A 22,002-nucleotide genomic window follows, 5' to 3' on the forward strand; every position below is an offset into this window, starting at 1 on the left:
TTTAGATTTTTATTTTATTTTTATTTTTTAGCGATGGGGTCTTGCTGTGTCACCCAGACTCAAGTGCAGCGGCATGATCATAAAAAGAGCTTAATTTACATACCTACTTTTGTTGCAGAGAACTATGACAGAGTGATCAAATAAAAGGCTTTCAGAAATAAAAATACCTATATTAGGATAATATTCTGTGGGAAAATCAGAAGTGAAATGGAAGTTGGCAAGGAACAGGAATAATGTAAAATTTCTGACTATTAAAGAGCTTGTTTGAGCATTTTTTAAATAGGTGTGTATAGGTTGTAAATTGCCATGGAGCAATCTGGAGCTGAAGAGCTGGCACAGGGGACCAGCCACCACCAAACAGGTGTGTGGACTCCTCTAGGATTCTCAGAAATACTTTCAGAATGAATGAGAGCTTAATCAATGGCTGGACATCTTGCATTTGGGACCTCAAATTATCATTATTGGTATTGAGGAGAACAGAGACCCCTATGAACACTTAAGAATAAGCAGACATGGAGGTTCCATTATGTACATAATATATGTATTACTACTTTTCAGTTGAAAATAAGTGCCATATTAATTAATTAAAAATACATTTCCTTAATCCATTCAAGAATCCCTTGAAGCCACCTCCTGCCTAAAGGTCTGATAAATACATGTGCTATGGTTTGAATGTTTGTGTCCTTGTAAAATTCACATTGAAAATTAATCCCTATTGTGATGGTATTAAGTGGTAGGGCTTTGGGGGAAGTGATTGAGTCATAAGGGCTGCCTGGCCCTCCCACCTTTTCTGCCATGTGAGGACACAGCTTTCATCCCTTTTGCCCCCTTCACCATGTGAGGACACAGCAAGAATATGCAAGCCCTCACCAGATACTTTTAATAAGTATCCCAAGAGATTTTGTTATATAGTCAAGATTAAAAACCACTGAAGATCCCTTCTAACCCAGAGGTTACTTAATTCTAACTGTAGCTGGTGCCTTCCTTATGGCAATCAAAGGTATTTGAAAAAATCATTCCAGTTTAGTATATAACAAAAGTGACAAGTCAGGAAAATATGAACTTTGTGGTAAGCAGCATTGTTATAACTGTATACTCTTAAGATAAAGATAAAATTGGATCTGTTTCTCATATTGTACGTGAGAATAAATTCAAATTAGATGAGAGATTTAAATGTAAACAATATAAGATCTAGAAGAAAATAGGAGTAAATACCTTTATAACCTAAAAGTGAGGTAAATTTTCCTAAAACTCACATTTCAAAAGAAATAAGAGAAAAGATTAACCATTTTTACTATCTAAAACCTTAATTTTAAAAATGTATAGCAAAAAAAAATGAGCAAAGTATCAATTTGAAATCACTTTGTATTTTATTCTTAAAATGTGTATTTGTTTCTTTGCTCTAACCCCCGAAAAAGCCCAGTGACAATGAGCACCTCTAGTATCTAAATTATGGTCTCTAACTAACATTTCCCACTAAAAGAAGCCAAGACTCCTTGGGAAAATTGTCAATGTCAGGTCTGAGTCAGAAAATATATAAATTGATCTGAGAACATCTTGTTGTACAAGAAAGCAAGCAATATGGTTTAAAAGAACAATTTTAGCATCAATAAGAATAACTGCAATGGGCCGGTTGCAGTGGCTCACCATTATCCCAGCACTTTGGGAGGCCGAGGCGGGCAGATCACTTAAGGTCAGGAGTTCAAGACCAGCCCAGCCAACATGGTAAAACCCCATCTTGACAAAAATACCAAAATTAGCCAGGCATGGTGGCACATGCCTGTAATCCCAGCTACTCCAGAGGCTGAGGCATGAGAATTGCTTGAACCCAGAAGGCAGAGGTTGCAGTGAGCCAGGATCACACCATTGCACTCCAGCCTGGGCGACAAGGAGAGACTTCATCTTAAAAAATAAAACAATATAACTGCAATGGATCAAAATGCACCAAATATGTTTAAATTCATGAGTTCATAATGAAGCTAAAAAAAACTTTCCGTCATTGGATACTTTTGAAAAATGCTAGGAAACAACTCATTATTTTGAAAACTGGTGAATAAAGGGAATAAATAAAATATATATTTGCCTTTTTATAGGAATTATACCTCAAGGTAACCAAATGGTTGATGAGGAGAATTTTGTTTTTTTTTAGAATCATTTCAGCTAATAAATGAAAAAGGAATATGTGTTAGTTCTTGTCCGTTAAGAAGCAGATGTCCAGACTGGATGAAATGCAAAAGGATTTTACTTGAGGAAATGATTGTGTAAAAGGAAATAGAGAAGGAGCAAGAGAAGGCTGGGAAGGCTGTCAGACTGTGGTGCAAAAGGGTGAAGATGAAGAGAAGGCTGGTTAAAGCATCCTAAACTGCTCTGCAGTATAAGGAGGTTTGCCAAAGCCATCGAACCAAAGTCAACTTACAAAGGCATCCCATGTCTCCCAGAAACAGGTCTACCGTAATATCCCCATTGCACTCAGTTATTGCTGGAAGGAATGGCCTCAGTACAAATGCAGCACTGTATTTCAAAGCATAGCAGCTGGGGCCTGACTTCACTTACACTCCATGCAGTAGGAGGTCTCCTAGGCATATTCTCACGGCCATCTCAGCATGATATAATTAGAATATGACTATTTTGCAACCTCTACTGAAGGAATGGATCCAGGCAATGATCATCAACCAACATTAGAAAAAGAAAATCAACTAAACATATGTGTCTTCTTAGGACAGTATATGGTAATACCTATGAAGTATTCTTGCCAAAAAAATTTTACCTGAATCTGATCAAGCTTCTAGGGCTAATTACCACTATACAGGAAATACAAGGGAACAGAGGAAGGGGTTAAATGACATAACGGGGGTAAAATCTGCCAATCTAGACCGTAGGAAACACTGGAGACAAACAACCAGGTTTATTCCATATATAAATTGTGTGCGTTGAGGCCGGTGGTTGTTAAGAAGTAGGGAAAGGGAGAGGACACCTATAGATTTTAAAAGACTTAAGACATGTCAGCAAATGGCAATGTATACACCTTATTTAGATCTTGATTCAAACAAAAACAAATGTTTAATATTATGAGACAATCAGGAAAATCTGAACACTGAATAGTTGATAATATAAAAAACTCGGGGGGCTAGGTCTGATATATTTGGTTTGTAGTTTTATAAATGGAGGTTTTGTTAGATATACATACTAAAATACTTAGTGATATTTATCTACTAAAGATGTATACTAAAATATTAACTGATGAAATAATATGATGTCCAGAAATTGCATCAAAATAATCCAGGGAGAAAGAACTAATAATCTGGTGTGGCAATAGACCGAATAATATTAACCATAGTTGAAAACTGTTGAAGTTGGATGATGGGTCCATACAGTTCTCTCAACTTAATTCTAGGTTAAATACAATGATTGTAACAATATGCGAGAGCCAAGAAGAGGTGTATGAAACCTTCTCTACATCATGGTCTATGAACCACAGGAGTTCAGTAGGGCAGCCATCCTGTTGTCCACCTTTTTCCCAAGCAGGAGCACCCAGTTCCAAGGGAGCTCTCCTGGCTGAAGCGAAGAATGCACACCAGCCTGGGCAACATGGAGAAAGCTGTCTCTGTAAAAAAAAATACAAAAATTAGTTGGGCATGGTGGTGCATTCCTGTAGTCCCAGCTACTCGAGAGGTTAAGGTAGGAAAATCACTTGAGCCCAGCAGGTTGTGGCTGCAGTGAGTCGTGGTGCACCACTGCAGTCCAGCCTAAGTGATAGAGCAAGACCCTGTCTCCAAAAGAAAAAAAAAGAAAGAATGCACAAAATGATCTATACCTACATGCAAGGATATAAGTGAATCTTAGCAATATGTGTTAGATCTTCCTTGCAAATTATATGAAGTGTCTACTAAGTGGAAGAGAAATAAAATGAATAAGAAAATAAGGCCAGGCGCAGTGGCACACACTAGTAATCCCAGCACTTTGGGAAGCTGAGGCGTGTGGACCACTTGAGGTCTGGACCAGCCTGGCCAACATGTTGAAACCCCATCTCTACCAAAAAATACCAGAAAAAAATTAGCCAGGCATGGTGGCACAGGCTACCATGTAGGTGGCACATGCCAGCTACTCAGAAGGCTGAGGAAGGAGAATCACTTGAACCCAGGAGGCAGAGGTTGCAGTGAGCCAAGATCACACCACTGCACTCCAGTCCAGGCAACAGAGTGAGAATCTGTCTCAGAAAAAAAAAAAGAAGAAGAAGAAGAAGAAGGAAAGGGAAGGAAAGGGAAAGGGAAGGAAAATGATCCCCCTGCTTGAGCCTCCCAAACTGCTGGGATTACATCCTCTTAAAGTGCTGGCTTAATCCCAGCACTTTGGCAGGCCAAAGCAGGGAACTGCTTGAGCCCAGGAGTTCAAGACTAGCCCAGGCAACATAGGGAGACTCCAATCTCTAAAATAAATTTAAAAATTAGCCAGGCGTGGTGGTGTGGTCCCAGCTACTCGGGAGGCTGAAGTGGGAGGATCAGTTGAGCCTGGGAGGTTGAAGCTGCAGAGAGCTATGATGGCACCACTGCACTCCAGCCTAGGTGACAGAGTGAAGTTAAGTAGTCCCCCTGCCTAAAAAAAAAAAAAAGCCAGAATTATGTGATGAAGGGTAACGAGGACCTACTTCAAGTAGGACTGAAGGAAAGGTGTGGAGACCTGAACAAGAGTTCAGATAAGATAGATAAGAGTTCTAGATAAGAACATTCTAGACAGAGGAAACCAGAAGTGCAAGGTCCTAAGGAAGAGTGAGCTTTGTTTCGGGAACAGAAGGAAGGCCAGTGCAAATGGAGAATGGCCATGATGGAATTTGGATTTTATTCCAAGTGCAAGGGGAAGCAATTGGAGTGGTTTTGTTGGAGTTACAAATTTGATTTACATATTTGAAAGATGATCCTGGCTGCTATATTGGAGGGCAGGAATGCAGGCAGGGAAACAAACAAGGAAGCTTTTGCAACACTCCAGATGAAAGTTATAGAGGCTGACAGTGGAGATGGAGAAAAGCAGATGGATTAGTTACACATGTCAGAGGTAAAACCAACAGCTCTTGCCAGTTGAATGGATGGGAAGTGAGGGATGACTTTTAGACTTTTGGCTTAATCAATGAGTAGATTGTGGTGCCAATTACTGAGATGGAGAAGGTTAGAAGGTGTGTGTGACAGAGGATGAGAACTGAAGGTTTCAATGGGGACATGCTAACCTTGAGGTCCTAATTTGAATATTTACATATTCAAAGATATGTAAAGTTGGCAGTTTTTCTGGAATGGTCCCTATTTCAAGTCTATCCCATTATCTGCATAAGTCAAGATTTTGGGTCAGCAAAGTAGTTACCTGTCTCTTCTGCTGAGTCCTGCCTCTTCATCTTGGCTCATTCTATTCCACCTCTGCATCATCACCAGTTCAAAACCTATCCTTCAAAGTTAGCTTCATATAGAAAAAAATCATTTACTTTCCCAACCCACAGGGAATCTTACCAGTAGTTAATTCCTATTATATTGTATTCTGTCCTCATTTTCTTTCTGCTGGTATGGCTTCACAAATTTTCTTTGATCTTTTTTTTTTTTTTTGAGACGGAGTCTCGCTCTGTCGCCCAGGCTGGAGTGCAGTGGCACGATCTCGGCTCACTGCAAGCTCCGCCTCCCGGGTTCAGGCCATTCTCCTGCCTCAGCCTCCCGAGTAGCTGGGACTACAGGCGCCCGCTACCACGCCCGGCTAATTTTTTGTATTTTTAGTAGAGACGGGGTTTCACCGTGTTAGCCAGGATGGTCTCGATCTCCTGACCTCGTGATCCGCCCGCCTCGGCCTCCCAAAGTGCTGGGATTACAGGCGTGAGCCACCGCGCCCGGCCTTTTTTTTTTTTTTTGAGACAGCGTCTTGCTGTGTCACCCAGGCTTGAACACAGTGGCAGAAACACAGCTCACTGCAGCCTTGAGCTCCTGAGCTCAAGTGATCCTCCTGCCTCAGCCTCCCACGTAGCTGGGACCACAAGTGTGCACCACCATGCTCAGCTACTACATTTTTTGTAGAAACAGGTCTCACCATCTTGCCCAGGCTGGTCTCAGACTCCTGGGCTCAAGTGATCCACCCACCTCGGCCTCCCAAAATGCTGGGATTACAGGCATGAGCCACTGCATCTGGCTCTGTTCACGTTTTCTAGTTGTCTGCAATATATCACCTTGTGTTGCCCTCCAATTGCTCCCAGCATACCTTAAAAAGATGGACTGAACATAGAAGATCCATTATTCCCCATTCTGGGTAACATAATGGTAAAGATGGACATGGCCTTGATGTAATTTGACCTCTTTCCTTCATGCATTCATTCAGAACCAGGACCAGGGTGAGGCAAACAAGGTCCCTACGGGCACAGAATTTAAGAAGGCACTCACTCTTGATGAAACTGGAGGACCAAAATATAAGTATTTTTTTTGTTCTTCTATATACTATGTGGCCAATATTGCCCTTCTAAAAGATAGTACCAATTTATAATGCCACCAAAAATCAACCAGTCTACTATCAGTTTGTAAAACTTTGTCAAGGCTGGGTGGTGTTTTTTTTTTTTTTTTTTTTTTTTTTTTTGAGACAGAGTCTTGCTCTATCACCCAGGCTGGAGTGCAGTGGTGCAATCTCGACTCACTGCAACCTCCACCTTCCGGGTTCAAGCAAGTCTCCTGCCTCAGCCCCCCGAGTAGCTGGGACTACAGGTGCCCACGACCATGCCTGGCTAATTTTTTTGTATTTTTAGTAGAGACGGGGTTTCACTATATTGGCCAGGCTGGTCTCGAACTCCTGACTTTGTGATCTGCCCACCTCGGCTTCCCAAAGTGCTGGGATTACAGGCGTGAGCCACTGCGCCCGGCCTGGATGTCATTTTTTTATTTTTTATTTTATTTATTTATTTATTTATTTTGAGACAGAGTCTCGCTCTGTTGCCCATGCTGGAGTGCAATGACGCAATCTCGGCTCACTGCAACCTCTGTCTAACAGGTTCAAGTGATTCTCCTGCCTCAGCCTCCCAAGTAGCCGGGATTACAGGCATGTGCCACCAAGCCCGGCTAATTTTGTATTTTTAGTAGAGACGAGGTTTCTCCATGTTGGTCAGGCTGGTCTCGAACTCCCGACCTCAGGTCATCCGCCCGCCTCGGCCTCCCAAAGTGCTCAGATTACAGGCATGAGCCACCCCGCCCAGACATATTTTTTATTTTTTTGAGACGGAGGTTTGCTCTTGTTGCCCAGGCTGGAGTGCAATGGCGTGATCTCGGCTCAGCACAACCTCTGCCTCCCGGGTTCAAGCAATTCTCCTGCCTCAGCCTACTGAGTAGCTGGGATTATAGGCATGCGCCACCACGCCCAGCTAATTTTGTATTTTTAGTAGAGACAAGGTTTCTCCATGTTGGTCAGGCTGGTCTCAAACTCCCGACCTCAGGTGATCTGCCTGCCTCGGCCTCCTAAAGTGCTGGAATTACAGGCATGAGTGACCATGCCCGGCCAAGCTTACCGATTTTTAAAATGTACTTTCCCCCTTTAATACAATAAATAACTAGTACATATTTGTTGACATCTTTTTGATTTTTCATTTTTTAAATTTTTTATTTTATTTATTTATTTGAAAAAAGGAGATGAGATCTCACTATGTTGCACAGGCTGGTCTCAAACTCCTGGGCTCAAGTGATCCTCCCGCCTTGGCCTCCTAAAGTGCTGGGATTACAGGTGTGAGTTACCACACCTGGCCATGTTGCCATCTTTTTATTGCGGAGTTTATACATAGTATTTGGAAGAAAATAGGCTATCTGGAATTCCACATGTCTCTTTTTCTTTCTCCTTCTTCAGATTTCTTTGTTTCTTTGTTTCCCCTAATATTGATTATGTGTTAGGCACTGTTTTAAATGTTTTGCGTGTATTAATTTTTTTAATTTTCCCTACAATCCTGTGGGGTAGGTGCAATTATTACGCTCATTTGACAAGGAACCTGAGGCATAGAAATGTTAAGTGGTTAGCAGATGGCAGCTAGGAATTGGGACTGAAAAGGGACTCTAAGCACTTAGAGTCTGCCATAATGCCACACATTCTCACTGTACAACCTCACACAATAGCCTTGTTCTAGTGGGAAAGATTTCCCATCCGCAAAAACTTCAGAGTGAATGACAGGAAAGCTGGCCACTCTCATTTCTTAACTTTTTTTTTTTTTAGAGACACGGTCTTGCTGTCACTCAGGCTGGAGTGTGGTGACACAACACAGCTCACTGTAACCTCAAATTCTTGGGCTCAGGCAATCCTCCTGCCTCAGCCTTCCAAGTAGCGGGGACTACAAGCCTACGGGCGCTTACCACCATGTCTGGCTAATTTTTTAATTTTTTGTTTTTGTTTTTGTTTTTTTTTTTAGAGACAGGGTCTCACTGTGTTGGCCAGGCTTGTCTTGAACTCTGACCTTAAGGAGTCCTCCGCCTGGGCCTCCCACTGTGCCGGCCCACCCTCATTTCTGAAAGGTTTTGTTAAACAAAGTTTATGAGAGGCCATTGTTATGGACTAGCCTCCTGCTCTAGGCCCCAGAAAATCAGACCAAACCAGAATGAAGTCGCTTGTGCTAAGTGACATATAATCAAACTGAACTTTGAAATGGACCAGTTTTCCAAAAAACAGGAGATTTCAGTCAACCTCAGTCAGTGTAGTAAGGAAGTCCTCTCTGTTTTAGTCCTATAAGGAAAGTAACTTTGAAACAACCAATCTACCTTTTTTTCTCTGTTTCCGCTTTCTTCATACTCACCAGAACACTCATTCTATTTTATAGAATGATGTGTTGCTTGATTCTAGAATTGCAAATAAAAGGCAATTACATCTTCTAAACTAAATTTGTTGTAATTTTGTCTTTTGACAGTTTAAACTATGGGATCAGAAATTCAAAGACTATGAATAAAAATTTCAAAAGAAAGAAATAGTAATACCACCAATAAGAAGAATAATTAAAAAGGTACAAAGAAATTGGATGCAACATTGTAAAAAGAGCCATAGTTTGGAGCTGAGCTGACATGAGCTAAAATCCTAGGTGAGTAACTTGTTAGCTATGTGGCCTCTGAAAGTCAACTCAAGAATCTGAGCTTGTTTCCTCACCTCTAAAATTGAAAAAAATAAGGCCTAACTATCAAAGTCATTAACAAGTCATTGATAATGCTTGGCCTATTTTAATGTTCAGTATCTGTAAGTTGATACCATTAAAGGATGCTTGAGATGCCAACTACTATATAATCTGAAACAATAATGATCTTTTTTTTTCCCCACAAAGATAACAAAAAACAAACACAAAAAAACAACAGTAAGCTCTGCCAGACATGTAAAACCAATCAAACTATATAATGAATTAAATCCTTTCCCCATTAAAAAGACGTATCAGTGTACCTAACACAATATAAGAAAAGAAACACACCTTATTTGGCAAGAGATATATTCATTCTCCAGATAAGAGAAACACACATTGAAACTACTTCTGCTGGATTACGCTGGCCAATAAGAGCGTCTGAAACTGTTCTATGTACTATGCCCTGCGATAGAAACACAGTTACCTCTCCCCTTTCACGTAGTTTTCATTTGTGGTGAGATTCTCTCCCAGGCCACAAGACATTTCCTGCTTGGAACCTTGTTTACTAATTGTAAGTACTTTACAAGTAAGAACTTGTTTTAAAAACTTAGCATTCAAAAAAAAAAAGCTTTCTTTAAAAGTTATTTGATTTTCTTGTTTTTTTCTTAGCATGTTATATTTTGAGTTTCAGCTAAAAGACTAAGGTTTTCTTATCTAATTGCTTTAAATTTATACATTTAGTCAAATTCAACAATTTCTTGCTAAGCATTTTGCCAAATGCCAGGCTTTTCAAAGTGGTGTAAGATCCCCGCCTTGAATCCTCATCAATTGCTGCTTTCTGCAGCAAACACATATTATACATTGTATTTAGTAACATGATCATTAATTTCATTCTTTATTTCAATATGTATGCATGTTGACTTATGCCGGTCTAATTTCTTTCTGCTTTACAAATATTCTATTTTATCCATTCAAAGTATTTAGAAACAAGATATGGAATTTTGTAGATTTAGCTAATGAATTATAAGAATTCTTGAATTCTCACTATGAAAGTAAGAAAAACAGACTAGAATGCTTCAAAATTAAATTCTGGTGCTTCATTTATATGTATAAAGAGAGACGGAGAGATTATGAAATGGAAATGTTTCAATCAAAGCAAAAAAATGAAATTTAACATCAATAAACAGTAGAAAGAAGAGAAAAATCTCAATAATATGTCTAGTATCTGGATTAATCAATATTAATAATATGTATTAATATTACTATAATTAATATCATGTATTATATTAATATTAATGTATTTTATTAAGATAGTGGGCTGTCCTCAGGAGTGAAGTGCTCATAGAAAGGAGAGACAAATACAAGATTGATTCTTAACTAATAGATAAAATTAAGGTGTTTAAAATATGAGCCAAATACTGCAAGATTTCCTGACATTGAGACCATTCCACAGAACTTCCTAAAGAAAGGTATTCTAGTCTCATTCTCCAAAGCTTGCCCACCAAGATTCCCATTTCACTACCTCCTGCCCCCATTTTTCCTGCATTTTCCAAGGTGGCCCCTGCCAACTTTTTTTTAATCACTCTCTCCGCTCCTGTGGGGTTAAAGATGGCATGGAACAAAACAGCTGTGTGGTCACACCACAACGGGCAGAACTGCTGGCCACAGATAGGAAACCTCAGGCATCTCCTTAGCCCTTACCAAATCCAGCCCAACACGTTTACACACCCTGGCACTCAATAAAATATTTGCTGAATTAAATTGGATCTGTAGTTATTAGTAACAGAAGAAAAATAAGGCCACTGGTCGTGGGTTACAAAATGCGCTCTGCAAGGCCACTGGCATTAGAATCTTGTGAAGTGCCCAGGATACTGCACAGGCCCGCACCTGAAGGGAGAGGAGCTAGTTTGGAATGTGCTCCCGGGAATGCGAGAGGGTCTAGCATGGGCTTCATCGCATGGAGGAAGGTATACCGTTTTTCGAATTCTCACCGAAGCAGCTACGTGCTCACCAAGCCGTGTCTGTGAGAAGGGCCACGTTTTTCTAGTTCATAGGACAAAACCCTATGGCATAAGGGCAGCAGCCCTGCGGGTGCACGTTACAGACTTTTAGACCCTAGCTCATTCTATCTAAACCACAATCTCTGAACAGTGTGTAGAATTCTACATTGTACAGATTCCTCAACCCTAGCTCATTCTATCTAAGTCACAATGTCTGAGCAGTGTCTAGAAATCTACACGTTAAAGAGCAGTCCAAGTGGTTTTACTAATAGTAAGCTTTGAGGACCACTGAACTAAGGAGACAAGCTGGTACCTAAGGTCCTAGGAACTCTAGATTTTCAAGGACGTTTTCTCTCCACTTATTGCTGACCTTTTACCTTGAATGGCTAAGGCTAAAGACTTCATGGCTGAAGCAAAGAGAATTGTGGTTGTTTGAACAAGCAACAATTTTACGTTTGTTTCTGTTTTACATTTGTTGCAACTTAAAAGATACCTTGAATTTTTAAATGATCACAGAGGCGCGTACAAATGAGTGTGTTTGCTTTCTCATCTGTTTTATAACTTTCAAGAAGGTATTTCTTTGAATAAGATATCTCATGGGAGAAGGTATTAGACCCTTTTTAGAATCAGCTAGAAGTGACAGATGGAAGTCCTGGATAGCAGTTCCCTTTAGGACTACTCTTCTACGCAGGGATAAGCCGAGTAGACTTCTCCACCAATATAGGTAATCTGTGCTAGAAAGGAATTTATAATAGCATCAGAAACCTCCTGGGACCCCCCATTCTGCTCCAGTTCCTAGTGCTAATATTCACAGAAGCACCTGGGTCCCTGCAATCTCCCACATTCAAAAGAGGAAGTCAAAAGTACAAAAGTAGTGAAGGAAACAGAAACATACAATGTTGACTGTTGGGCTAAAGACTGTTGAGGCTTCTAGATGGAGGAAGTAATGTTCACACAAACTAACTGGCAGTTAGCATATGGATATTTGAGATACAGCTGATATATATATATATATATATATATATATATACAAAAAAAATTTTTTTTTTTTTGAGACGGAGTCTCGCTCTGTCATCCAGGCCGGAATGCAATGGCACGATCTTGGCTCACCACAACCTCCACCTCCTGGGTTCAAGCGATTCTCCTGCCTCAGCCTCCCGAATAGCTGGGATTACAGGCATACACTACCACACCCAGCTAATTTTGTATTTTTAGTAGAGACAGGGTTTCTCCATGTTGTTCAGGTTGGTCTCGAACTCCCGACCTCAGCCTCCCAAAGTGCTGGGATTACAGGCGTGAGCCATCGCACCCGGCCAATACAGCTGCTTACTATAGAATATAGAGATGGCCACTGAGTGGATTTCAAAGGCACTCAGAAAATGTTCAGGACTCAAACTGCTATGAAGTCTAACATTAGCCAATTTGAATACAAAAACACATATGCCATACACTAAGTAAATACAGTCAGGTAAAGGAAAAACAATTAGATAATTGCAGGGTGGTTTTTATTCTGAAATCTTCAGATTGCTGTTATTATATTAAAAAACACAATATAGGCTTCTTGAAAAAATAAGGGTGTTAAATGAACATGTTTTTCCTCTGAAAGAGTTGTAGGATCATCTTTATTTATTGAATACCATTTTCATGCCAAGCATTGGCTAGGGGCCAAGAGGGAAAAAAATACAAACAGCTATAGTATCATTTGTATGACTTGCCCCCTCCTTTTTTTTTATTTTTTTATTTTGTTTTGGAGATAAGAGTCTCGCTCTGTCACCGAGGATCCACCTGCCTTGGCCTCCCAAAGTGCTAGGATTACAGGCGTTAGCCACCGTGCCTGGCCTGGTATGACCCCTTAAAAAATTTTTTTCTAGTCACTGGATTTGCTTTTTGTTTCTAAAAAGGATATTTCTTGTTTTGCTTATAAAAGAAATAAATGCTAATTATAAAAAAAATTATCGGCCATGGGTGGTGGCTTACACCTGTAATTCCAGTGTTTTGGGAGGCCAAGGCAGGAAGATCACTTGAGGCCAGGAGCTCAAGGTCAGCCTGGGCAACATAGTGAGACCCCCATCTCTATAGTAAACGAAAACAAATTAGCCAGGCATGGTGGTGTGCGCCTGTAATCTCGGCTACTCAGGAGGCTGAGGTGGGGGGATCACTTGAGCTCAGGAGTTCCAGGCTGCAGCGAATTATGATCGTGCCATTCATTGCACTCCTGCCTGGACAACAAAGAGACCTTATCACAAAACAACAACAACAAAAAGTCTATCAGCCAATCACCTAGGGATAGCCACTTGACATTACGGATAATTAGCCTTTCATATTTTTTCTGGTATTTGATAACTAAGATGAAATGCAGAAGAAATTTGAATACATATTCTCTAGCATTTCCTGTAATGCTTCTTCCTCCAGGATTTCAAATGTGGGAAGCCATCACCCAAAAACATGGTTTCGACCATGTTAGTACTGGAGTTGGGATTTAGGGAAGATCTGGGCCCCACCTGTGGAGGTCTGCAGAGTCAGGTGAAACATTAGCCTTGTTTGCGTTTCCAGGGCTGGGCTCTCGCCACTGTTTGCTATGCACCATCTGGAGCCTGCATCACGCATGGCCTCAGCCAGCCCGGAAGCGGAGAGCGTGGTGGCGGGGGCGCTAGTGAGCTCCTCCTGTGTACCAGGTCCCGAGCTAAGGTTTTGAGACACCTCAGTGAACTTGGCCCACAAAATCCCCTGCCTTTGTGGAGCTTACCCTCAGTGTTGGGGATTTGGGACTTACTTTTCCCAAAGCCAAGCTAAGTATTGTAAAAGGGGTGAGTGACGAAAACGGAATCATTGCAAGGTCCTTACCTCTTATTTCATGAGATTGGCGGCATGAGTGTGTCTAGAGAGCTGTGGTTGCTTCCTCTTACACGTGGGCGCGTACACCAAGACTAGAATCCAGGGTCCATCTAATAAGCATTCAAATCAGCGGGCGGGGGAGGGGGTGGGTGATAGTTTCTTGTCTTACTTTCCAATCCCAGCGTTGCTCAGCCCATACCATCTGATAAAAACTTTTTACAATTTAGAAATGCCCGGTGAGCCTGGGCGCCCGGAGCGACAGAGCGGCGGGTGCCCGGGTGGAAGCGGCGCCAGCCCTGCCCAGCGTTGCGGCTCCTGGCGCCTGCCGCTGGGGCTGGGCTCCGAGCGAGACCGCGCGCCCGCTGCCCGGTTCACGCCGAGTCCCCAGCGGCGCGCCGCCCCGGCGAATGGTCCCCCGAGGGCAGCCATCCGCAGGCGCAGTTCCCTGATTGCCCCAGCAACAATGGGCGGTCTCCTTGGGATAGATTCTGCGCGGGCTGCTCCAGGAATTTACCGGCAGGCAGGTCTGGTCCCAGCAGAGGAGACCCAGGGGTCCCAGAGCTGCGCTGGCGGGAGGCGTAATCCGGCGGGGTGAGGGTTGACCGAAGAGCCCCGCGCGCAGCTGCTGCTCACAGTCCCCTTCCCGAGTGCAGAGCGGGCGGAGAAGGTAAGAAGCCCACCCACCCACTCCCCGCCTCCTGAAGCCCGTGCTTCAGACCTGTCCCTGCAACTGGGGAGCAGCCAGGCGGGCTCTCCGCCTCCTCGATCCTCCTCCCTGGAAGAGGCCCGAAGGCAGCGGCCGCCAGACACACGTTCGCCTCGTCCATCACCCGACGGCTCTGCCCCTCAACAGGGGCTCCTCCACCGCCACGTACACATCCGCGGCTCATGCACGCCCTGAATGATCGGCTCAGCCAGACCCCCTGGTTTTTTGTTCACTTACTGGAACCTTCTTTTGCAGAAAATCTTGTTTGCTGTGGGATCCACAGATGGGTCCGCCTCCCTCTTTTAGTGTAAAAAAGCAGTGAACGGCTACTATGGTACATTTTTTAAAAAATCAAACAGAAGCCAAAACCACTTTAATGTCTATAGAAGGACACGTCTAATACATTTAAAATAAGCTTCAGCTGTTCTGAATACAGTTCATGGTATTTTTATTTAAAGACAAATTCTTTAGAATGAGCCTGTAAGGTGGGTAGGTCAGAAACCCCATTTTACAGATTAACAAGTGGACATTTAAATGACTAGTTAAATGATGAGTCTAAGATCACAGTTTCAGAAACTAAGACTTGGGCAAAGCCGCTCTCACTCCGAATCTAATTCATATTCCATGACCCTACACTGCCTCTCATGATGTAGAGAAATGAGTAACCTTACCAAATGTACTTCTTAATAAACTGCCCCTACCACACAGCAGGGTCCGTCAGGCCAGCGCTGACACAGGTTTGCAGGCTCCCAGTAAATATGAAGTGAAGGACAAGTCAGGAAGTGGGAAGACTGGAAAGGATTGCTCATCGGAAATCAGTCCAAAACAAAAAGAATAAATTAGGAACAAGAAGGGGGGATATACACAAAAGTTTAGGATGATGCCATTTTAGAGAATGCTATTTTCCATAATTCACTACTTTCGGCCATGATCACAGGTTGCTCGTTTGTTTCGCAGCCTGTGTGAATACCAGGTACCTGTCTAAAAACAGTCCACGAGCAACACTCTTCAGCTCCCTTACCCCACGAGAAGCAACTGTTCACCTTCACAGTTCCGTGAATTCTGTGGTTTTTGTTTTGGGGGGGTTTGTTGAGGTGGAGTCTCACTCTGTCGCCCAGGCTGGGGTGCAGAAGTATGACCTCGGCTTAATGCAACCTCCACTTTCCCGGTTCAAGCGATTCTCCTGCCTCGGCTCCCGAGTAGCTGGAGTTACAGGCACGCGCCACCAAGCCTGGCTAATTTTTTGCATTTTTTGTAGAGGCGGGGTTTCGCCATACTGGCCAGGCTGGTCTCGAATTCCTGACCTCAAATGATCCGTCCGCCTCGGCCTCCCAAACTGCCGGGATTACAGACCTGAGTCACCGCGCCCGGCCCAGTTCGGTGAATTCCTTCCTCTCACCCCCAGGGTCTCTATCTTGTGAAGGGTGGAGATAGAAATTCTGTTCTTCAAACAGAGCAACTTCCTCTACACTGCCTCAGCATCCTGCCCCTAAAGTGGGCCTTTAAAGAGCAACCTCGAGATTTCTTTTATATATATATATTTATTATTATACTTTAAGTTCTAGGGTACATGTGCACAACGTGCAGGTTTGTTACATATGTATACATGTGCCATGTTGGTGTGCTGCACCCATTAACTCGTCATTTACATTAGGTATATCTCCTAATGCTATCCCTCTCCCCTCCCCCCACCCCACAACAGAGATTTCTAACACCACTCTGCCTTTTCAGTCCACTGCTTTTAAGGCCCTGCACTGAAAATGCAAGCTCAGGCGCCGGTGGTCGTTGTGACCCAACCTGGAGTCGGTCCCGGTCCGGCCCCCCAGAACTCCAACTGGCAGACAGGCATGTGTGACTGTTTCAGCGACTGCGGAGTCTGTAAGTGTGGGGGGAAAGAGCCCCCTTATTTGATACCGAGGTGAATTACCAATGACTCAATCCTTCCCCCATTCCTCCCTTATTTTGTAGAAAAAGTTTCTAACTTATTACAAGCACTCTGCATGTCAGGCAATGGTATGTTTAGCAAAAAAAAAAAAAAAAAAAAAAAAAAAAGCCTCCGTATGGATAAGTTAATTTTCTCCAGCCCTTCAAAGAAAAGTCTTACTCCTAAAATAAGTTCTGGGTTAAGATAATAGCAAAAGAGCTGATTGATTCTAACAACGAGCAGGTCTGGCCTGACTAAATAGAACTTACATTAATTTAAAAATTCCAAGTTGAACTTGATTTTTTTAGAAAGACTGTTCTTGCAACATATAAATTAACCTCATTAATTTATAGTTACATTGTGTCCAGTACCCAAGGGTTAGATTCATGGTTTCCATATGCGTTCAGAGAAAACTATTTTAATGTATATATTTAGGTTTTTTACACACCTGAGAATAAAGAATTCTGGAGGCAATTAGCTTGTCACTGGGAAAAAAAAAATCTCTGACTGCTTTGTGGTTTTTTTTGTTTTTTTTTTTTTGTTTTTGAGACGAAGTCTCATTCTTGTCCCCCTGGCTGGAGTGCAATGGCACGATCTCCACTCACTGCAACCTCCGCCTCCCAGGTTCAAGAGATTCTCCTGCCTCAGCCTCCCGAGTAGCTGGGATTACAGGCACCCGCCACCACACCTGGCTAATTTTTGTATTTTTAGTAGAGACAGGGTTTCACCATGTTGGCCAGGCTGGTCTCAAACTCCTGACCTCAGGTGATCCGCCTGCCTGAGCCTCCCAAAGTACTGGGATTACAAGCGTGAGCCACCGCACCCAGGCTGTTTTCTTTTTATAAGATCTCCTTAAAAGATCTCTTACTTAGAGATGTCTCTAAATGAACTTGGAGGAAAGAAGTTTGGGGTGTGATGGGCGTTGCAGCGAGGAGCAAGGTGCTTAGTTCTCAATAATGACCAAGAAATAAACAAACCCACCTGCAGAAAACTTGCTCTGAAGTCTATTTGCTTGTCTTGGTCCACATAGTACTCTAAGACAAGAAAATAAAATACATTATCCTTTAAAGTTGAAAATGACTTTGAATGAGAGTTGAATTGAACCTTGTTTTTGTTTTTTGCTTTTTTTGAGACACAGTCTCACTTTGTCACCCAGGCTAGAATGTAGTGGTGCAATCTCAGCTCACTGCAATTGTCTGTCTCCCTGGTTCAAGTGATGTTCCTACCTTGGCCTCCGAGTAGCTGGGGTTACAGGCACGCACAACCACACCTAGCCAATTTTTGTATTTTTAGTAGAGATGGGGTTTCATCATGTCGGCCAGGCTGGTCTCAAACTCCTGACATCAAGTGATCCGCCCACCTCGGCCTTCCAAAGTGCTAGGATTATAGGCATGAGCCACCATACCTGGCCTGAAATTGAACTTTGAATGTGATAAGAATTACACTCAGGCTGGGCGTGGTGGCTCACACCTGTAATCCCAGCACTTTGGGAGGCCAAGGCGGGCAGATCACAAGGTCAGGAGTTCAAGACCAGCCTGGCCAAGATGGTGAAACCCCATCTCTACTAAAAAATACAAAAATTAACCGGGCATGGTGGTGGGCGCCTGTAGTCCCAGCTACTTGGGAGGCTGAGGCAGAAGAATTGCTTGAACCTGAGAGGTGGAGGTTGCAGTGAGCTAAGATCGCACCATTGCACTCGAGCCTGCATCTCAAAAATAAATAAATAAATAAATAAATAAATAAAATAAAATAAAAATAAAAAAAGAATTACACACTCAGTAGCATAGCAAGGGAAAATTACCTAGGGAATGAAACAATTGTGTTTGTTTTTTCACTCTCATTGTCTGGGGTGACGACTTAAGCTTCTCAGGGCACCAGTTCAACATCTGCAAATCAAAGTGAGAATTAGACTACATTGGTGAAACTCTCTAAAGATGAACATTTTAACCCTCTCACCCCTAGTATTATTATTACCCAATTAAATGAATACACAAGTTCCAATCAAAGCTTAATTGCTTAATAGCAAATTTTCTTAAATGTAGATCTGATCAAATTATTCTCCCCTCTTAAAATGTTTCAGTGGTTCCTCATAACTCTCATGGCACACTCTTAACACTTACAGTTTTTCATCATCTGGTCCCCAACCTGCCTCAACCCCCGGTTAAATCCTCATCCCATCCCAGGGCTCCAGCCATATTGAATGAACACTAGCCTTTGCCAGGATATGCCAGATTAACTCGAAGAGGCTCTTTTCCTTTTTGTCCACCTTTAAAACATCTAATCATCCTTCAATATTTCCTGAGCATTTCCTACTCAGGGCCTTGTAGGCCCCATTTTTCTGGGTGACCTGTTGGTATTTCAAACATGTTTCTGTTGGAGAACTTTCCCTATGATCTGCCTTCACTACTAGACTTGAGCCAGGGGCACTGTCAGTACTGAGGATAATGTCTGGAAAATGAATAAGTTTTACTGCATCAATGAACAAATGAATGAAGGCAGAACTATGACAAGAATGATATACTTTGCAAAGGCGTGGTCATTCCTGAAATGATTTGCAGGTGGAGCGAGAAATTGATGCAAAGCTGAATAGAAACATTGAAGATGGACTTAGCAGCAGGCTTTGCGGCCAAGGCCCCATGACTTGGACTGCCATTTGTGAAAGCAAGCTAAACTTTCAGCTGTGGCAGGGGCAGAGTGGAGTAATATGTACCCCTGGTTTCATGTGTCTAGGTCTCTGTGGCACATTTTGTTTCCCGTGCCTTGGGTGTCAAGTTGCAGCTGATATGAATGAATGCTGTCTGTGTGGAACAAGCGTCGCAATGAGGACTCTCTACAGGACCCGATATGGCATCCCTGTGAGTCTCTTACCATACCATCTCACTCAAATATGCACCCCATTCAAAATAATTATTATAAACATGGAGATCATTTGATGTATACATCTTCTGAAATTGATTGATAAGAGTTCCCTAGCATGTGCAATCTTGCATTCAGTTGTAGCAACAGATCTTCTGGTTATGTGGCCTCCTTCTAGGTTTCTGCTGAAAACCTGAGAAAATTGATAACTCATATTTGCAATGGATGTCATACCATGGAAGAGGCTTATTTAGGATCTACTATGGCGTGGATGCATTACATGTATTATCTCACTTAATCCTCACATCATCTCTGTAAAGCGGGTAGGTCCACAACATTTTGCCGAAGAGAACTTTAAAGTTTTAAGAGGTGGAGTAATTCCCTCAAAGATAATAGTAGAGAAAGAGTCGATACTCAATTCTAACTGTCCATTCATACACTTTCCATTACACCAACTCCACTTTGTGTAGGTGAGAGATTATATTACTTAGAGTCCTCCTAAGTGCATTAGAAACGGAACCAATAAGATTGGGAGTGGATGTGTGTATACACATATATATATATACAGGCAAACCTCAGATATACAGGTTTAGTTCTAGACCACCACAATAAAGCAAATATTGCAATAAAGCAAGTCACATGAATTTTTTTGTTTCCCAGTGCACATAAAAGGTATGCTTATACTACACTATAGTCTGTTAAGTATGCAATAACATTATGTCTCAAAAAACAACATATGTACCTTAATTTTAAAATACTTTATGGCTAAAAAATACTAATAATAATCTATCTGAATCTTCAGCAATTCATAATGTTTTTGCCTGTGGAGGATCTTGCCTCAGTGTTGGTGGCTGCTGATTGATCAGGGTGCTGGATACTGAAGGTTAGGGTGACTGTGGCAATTTCTTCAAGTAAGGCAACAATGGTCTGGGCGTGGTGGCTCACACCTATAATCCCAGCACTTCAGGAGGCCCAGGAGGGCTGATCACTTGAGGTCAGGAGTTAGAGACCAGCCTGGCCAACATGGTGAAACCCCTGTCTACTAAAAATATAGAAATTAGCCAGGCGTGGTGGCAGGTGCCTGTAATCCCAGCTACTTGGGAGGCTGAGGCAGGAGAATTGCTTGAACCCAGGAGGGAGGCTGCAGTGAGCCCAGATTGCGCCTCAGCACTCCAGCCTGGACAACAGAGCAAGACTCCATCTCAAACAAAACAAAACAAAAACAAAAAACAAATAAGGCAACAATGAAGTCTGCCTCATTGATTGACCATTCCTTTCATGAAAGGAAAGATTTCTATGCTATTTGATAGCATTTTACCTACAATAGAACTTCTTTCAAAATTGGATTCAGTCCTCTCAAACCCTGTCACGGCTTTATCAACTAAGCTTATGGAATATTCTAAATCCTTTGTTGTTATTTCAACTATGGTCACAGCATCTTCACCAGGAGTTGATTCCATCTCAAGAAACCACTTTCTTTCTTTCTTTCTTTGTTGAGATGGAGTCTCACTCTGTTGCCAGGCTGGAGTGCAGTGGTGAGATCTCGGCTCACTGCAACCTCCGCCTCCCAGGTTCAAGCGATTCTCCTGCCTCATCCTCCCGAGTAGCTGAGATTACAGGTACCCGCCACCGTGCCCAGCTAATTTTTGTATTTTTAGTAGAGACAGGGTTTCACCATGTTGGCCAGGATGGTCTTGATCTCTTGACCTTGTGATCCGCCCGCCTCGGCCTCCCACAGTGCTGGGATTACAGGCATAAGCCACCGCGCCCAGCCTCAAGAAATAGCTTTCTTTTTTTTTTTTTTTTTAAAGGGAGTCTTGCTCTGTCACCCAGGCAGGAGTGCAGTGGCGCCATCTCGGCTCACTGCAAGCTCCGCCTCCCAGATTCACGCCATTCTCCTGCCTCGGCCTCCTGAGTAGCTGGGATTACAGGTGCCCGCCACTACGCCCGGCTAATTTTTTGTATTTTTAGTAAAGACGGGGTTTCACCGTGTTAGCCAGGATTGTCTCAATCTCCTGACCTCATGATCCGCCCGCATCGGCCACCCAAGGTGTTGGGATTACGGGCGTGAGCCACCGCGCCCGGCCAAGAAACAGCTTTCTTTGCTCATCCATAAGAAGTAACTCCTCAAGTTTTATCATGAGATTGCAGCAATTCAGTGACATCTTTAGGATCCATTTCTAATTCTAGTTCTCTTGCTATTTCTACCACATCTGTAGTTACTTTCTCTACTGAAGTCTTGAACACCTCAAAGTCATCCATGAGGGATAGAATCAACTTCTTCCAATCTCCTTTAATGTTGATATTTTGATCTCCCCCCAGGAATCATGAATGTTTTTCTGTTTTGTTTTTTGAGACAGGGTCTCACTCTGTCACCCAGGCTGGAGTGCAGTGGCGCCGTCTCGGCTCACTGCAGCCTTCCCCTCCCAGGTTCAAGCAATTCTCCCACCTCAGCCTCCTGAGTACCTGGGGCTATAGATGTGCAGCATCACACCCAGTTAATTTTTTATTTTTATTTTTTGGTAGAGATGGGTTTTTACCATGTTGGCCAGGCTGGTCTCGAACTCCTGACCTCAAGTGATCCGCCTGCCTT

The 22,002-nt window shown here is 42.7% G+C and overlaps 1 protein-coding gene and 1 long non-coding RNA gene across 5 annotated transcripts in view; one reads left to right on the forward strand and one right to left on the reverse strand.

Annotated features, from left to right (window-relative positions):
• Positions 1-14,317, reverse strand: LOC107974253 (uncharacterized). The gene is made up of 3 exons (XR_010156298.1): positions 13,933-14,317; positions 6,226-6,373; positions 1-3,604 (listed from the first exon to the last, which is right to left on the reverse strand). It is a non-coding gene; the product is annotated as an uncharacterized LOC107974253 (long non-coding RNA).
• The window catches only part of PLAC8 (placenta associated 8), a 25,215-nt gene continuing 12,692 nt past the window's right edge, over positions 9,480-22,002 (forward strand). The window contains exons 1-4 of one of the 4 annotated variants that reach the window (XM_063808824.1): positions 9,547-9,659; positions 15,888-16,004; positions 16,361-16,507; positions 19,284-19,408. In XM_063808824.1, coding sequence (XP_063664894.1) covers positions 16,390-16,507; positions 19,284-19,408 — 243 coding nt within the window. In that variant the 5' untranslated portion in view covers positions 9,547-9,659; positions 15,888-16,004; positions 16,361-16,389. Of the gene's footprint in view, positions 9,660-14,051; positions 14,591-15,887; positions 16,010-16,360; positions 16,508-19,283; positions 19,409-22,002 lie in introns of those variants that run through there. The other 3 variants (XM_063808823.1, XM_001136484.7, XM_063808825.1) reach the window with 3 other exon arrangements.

The sequence above is a fragment of the Pan troglodytes genome, chromosome 3 (assembly GCF_028858775.2).
Source record: "Pan troglodytes isolate AG18354 chromosome 3, NHGRI_mPanTro3-v2.0_pri, whole genome shotgun sequence".
Lineage (NCBI taxonomy): Eukaryota > Metazoa > Chordata > Mammalia > Primates > Hominidae > Pan > Pan troglodytes.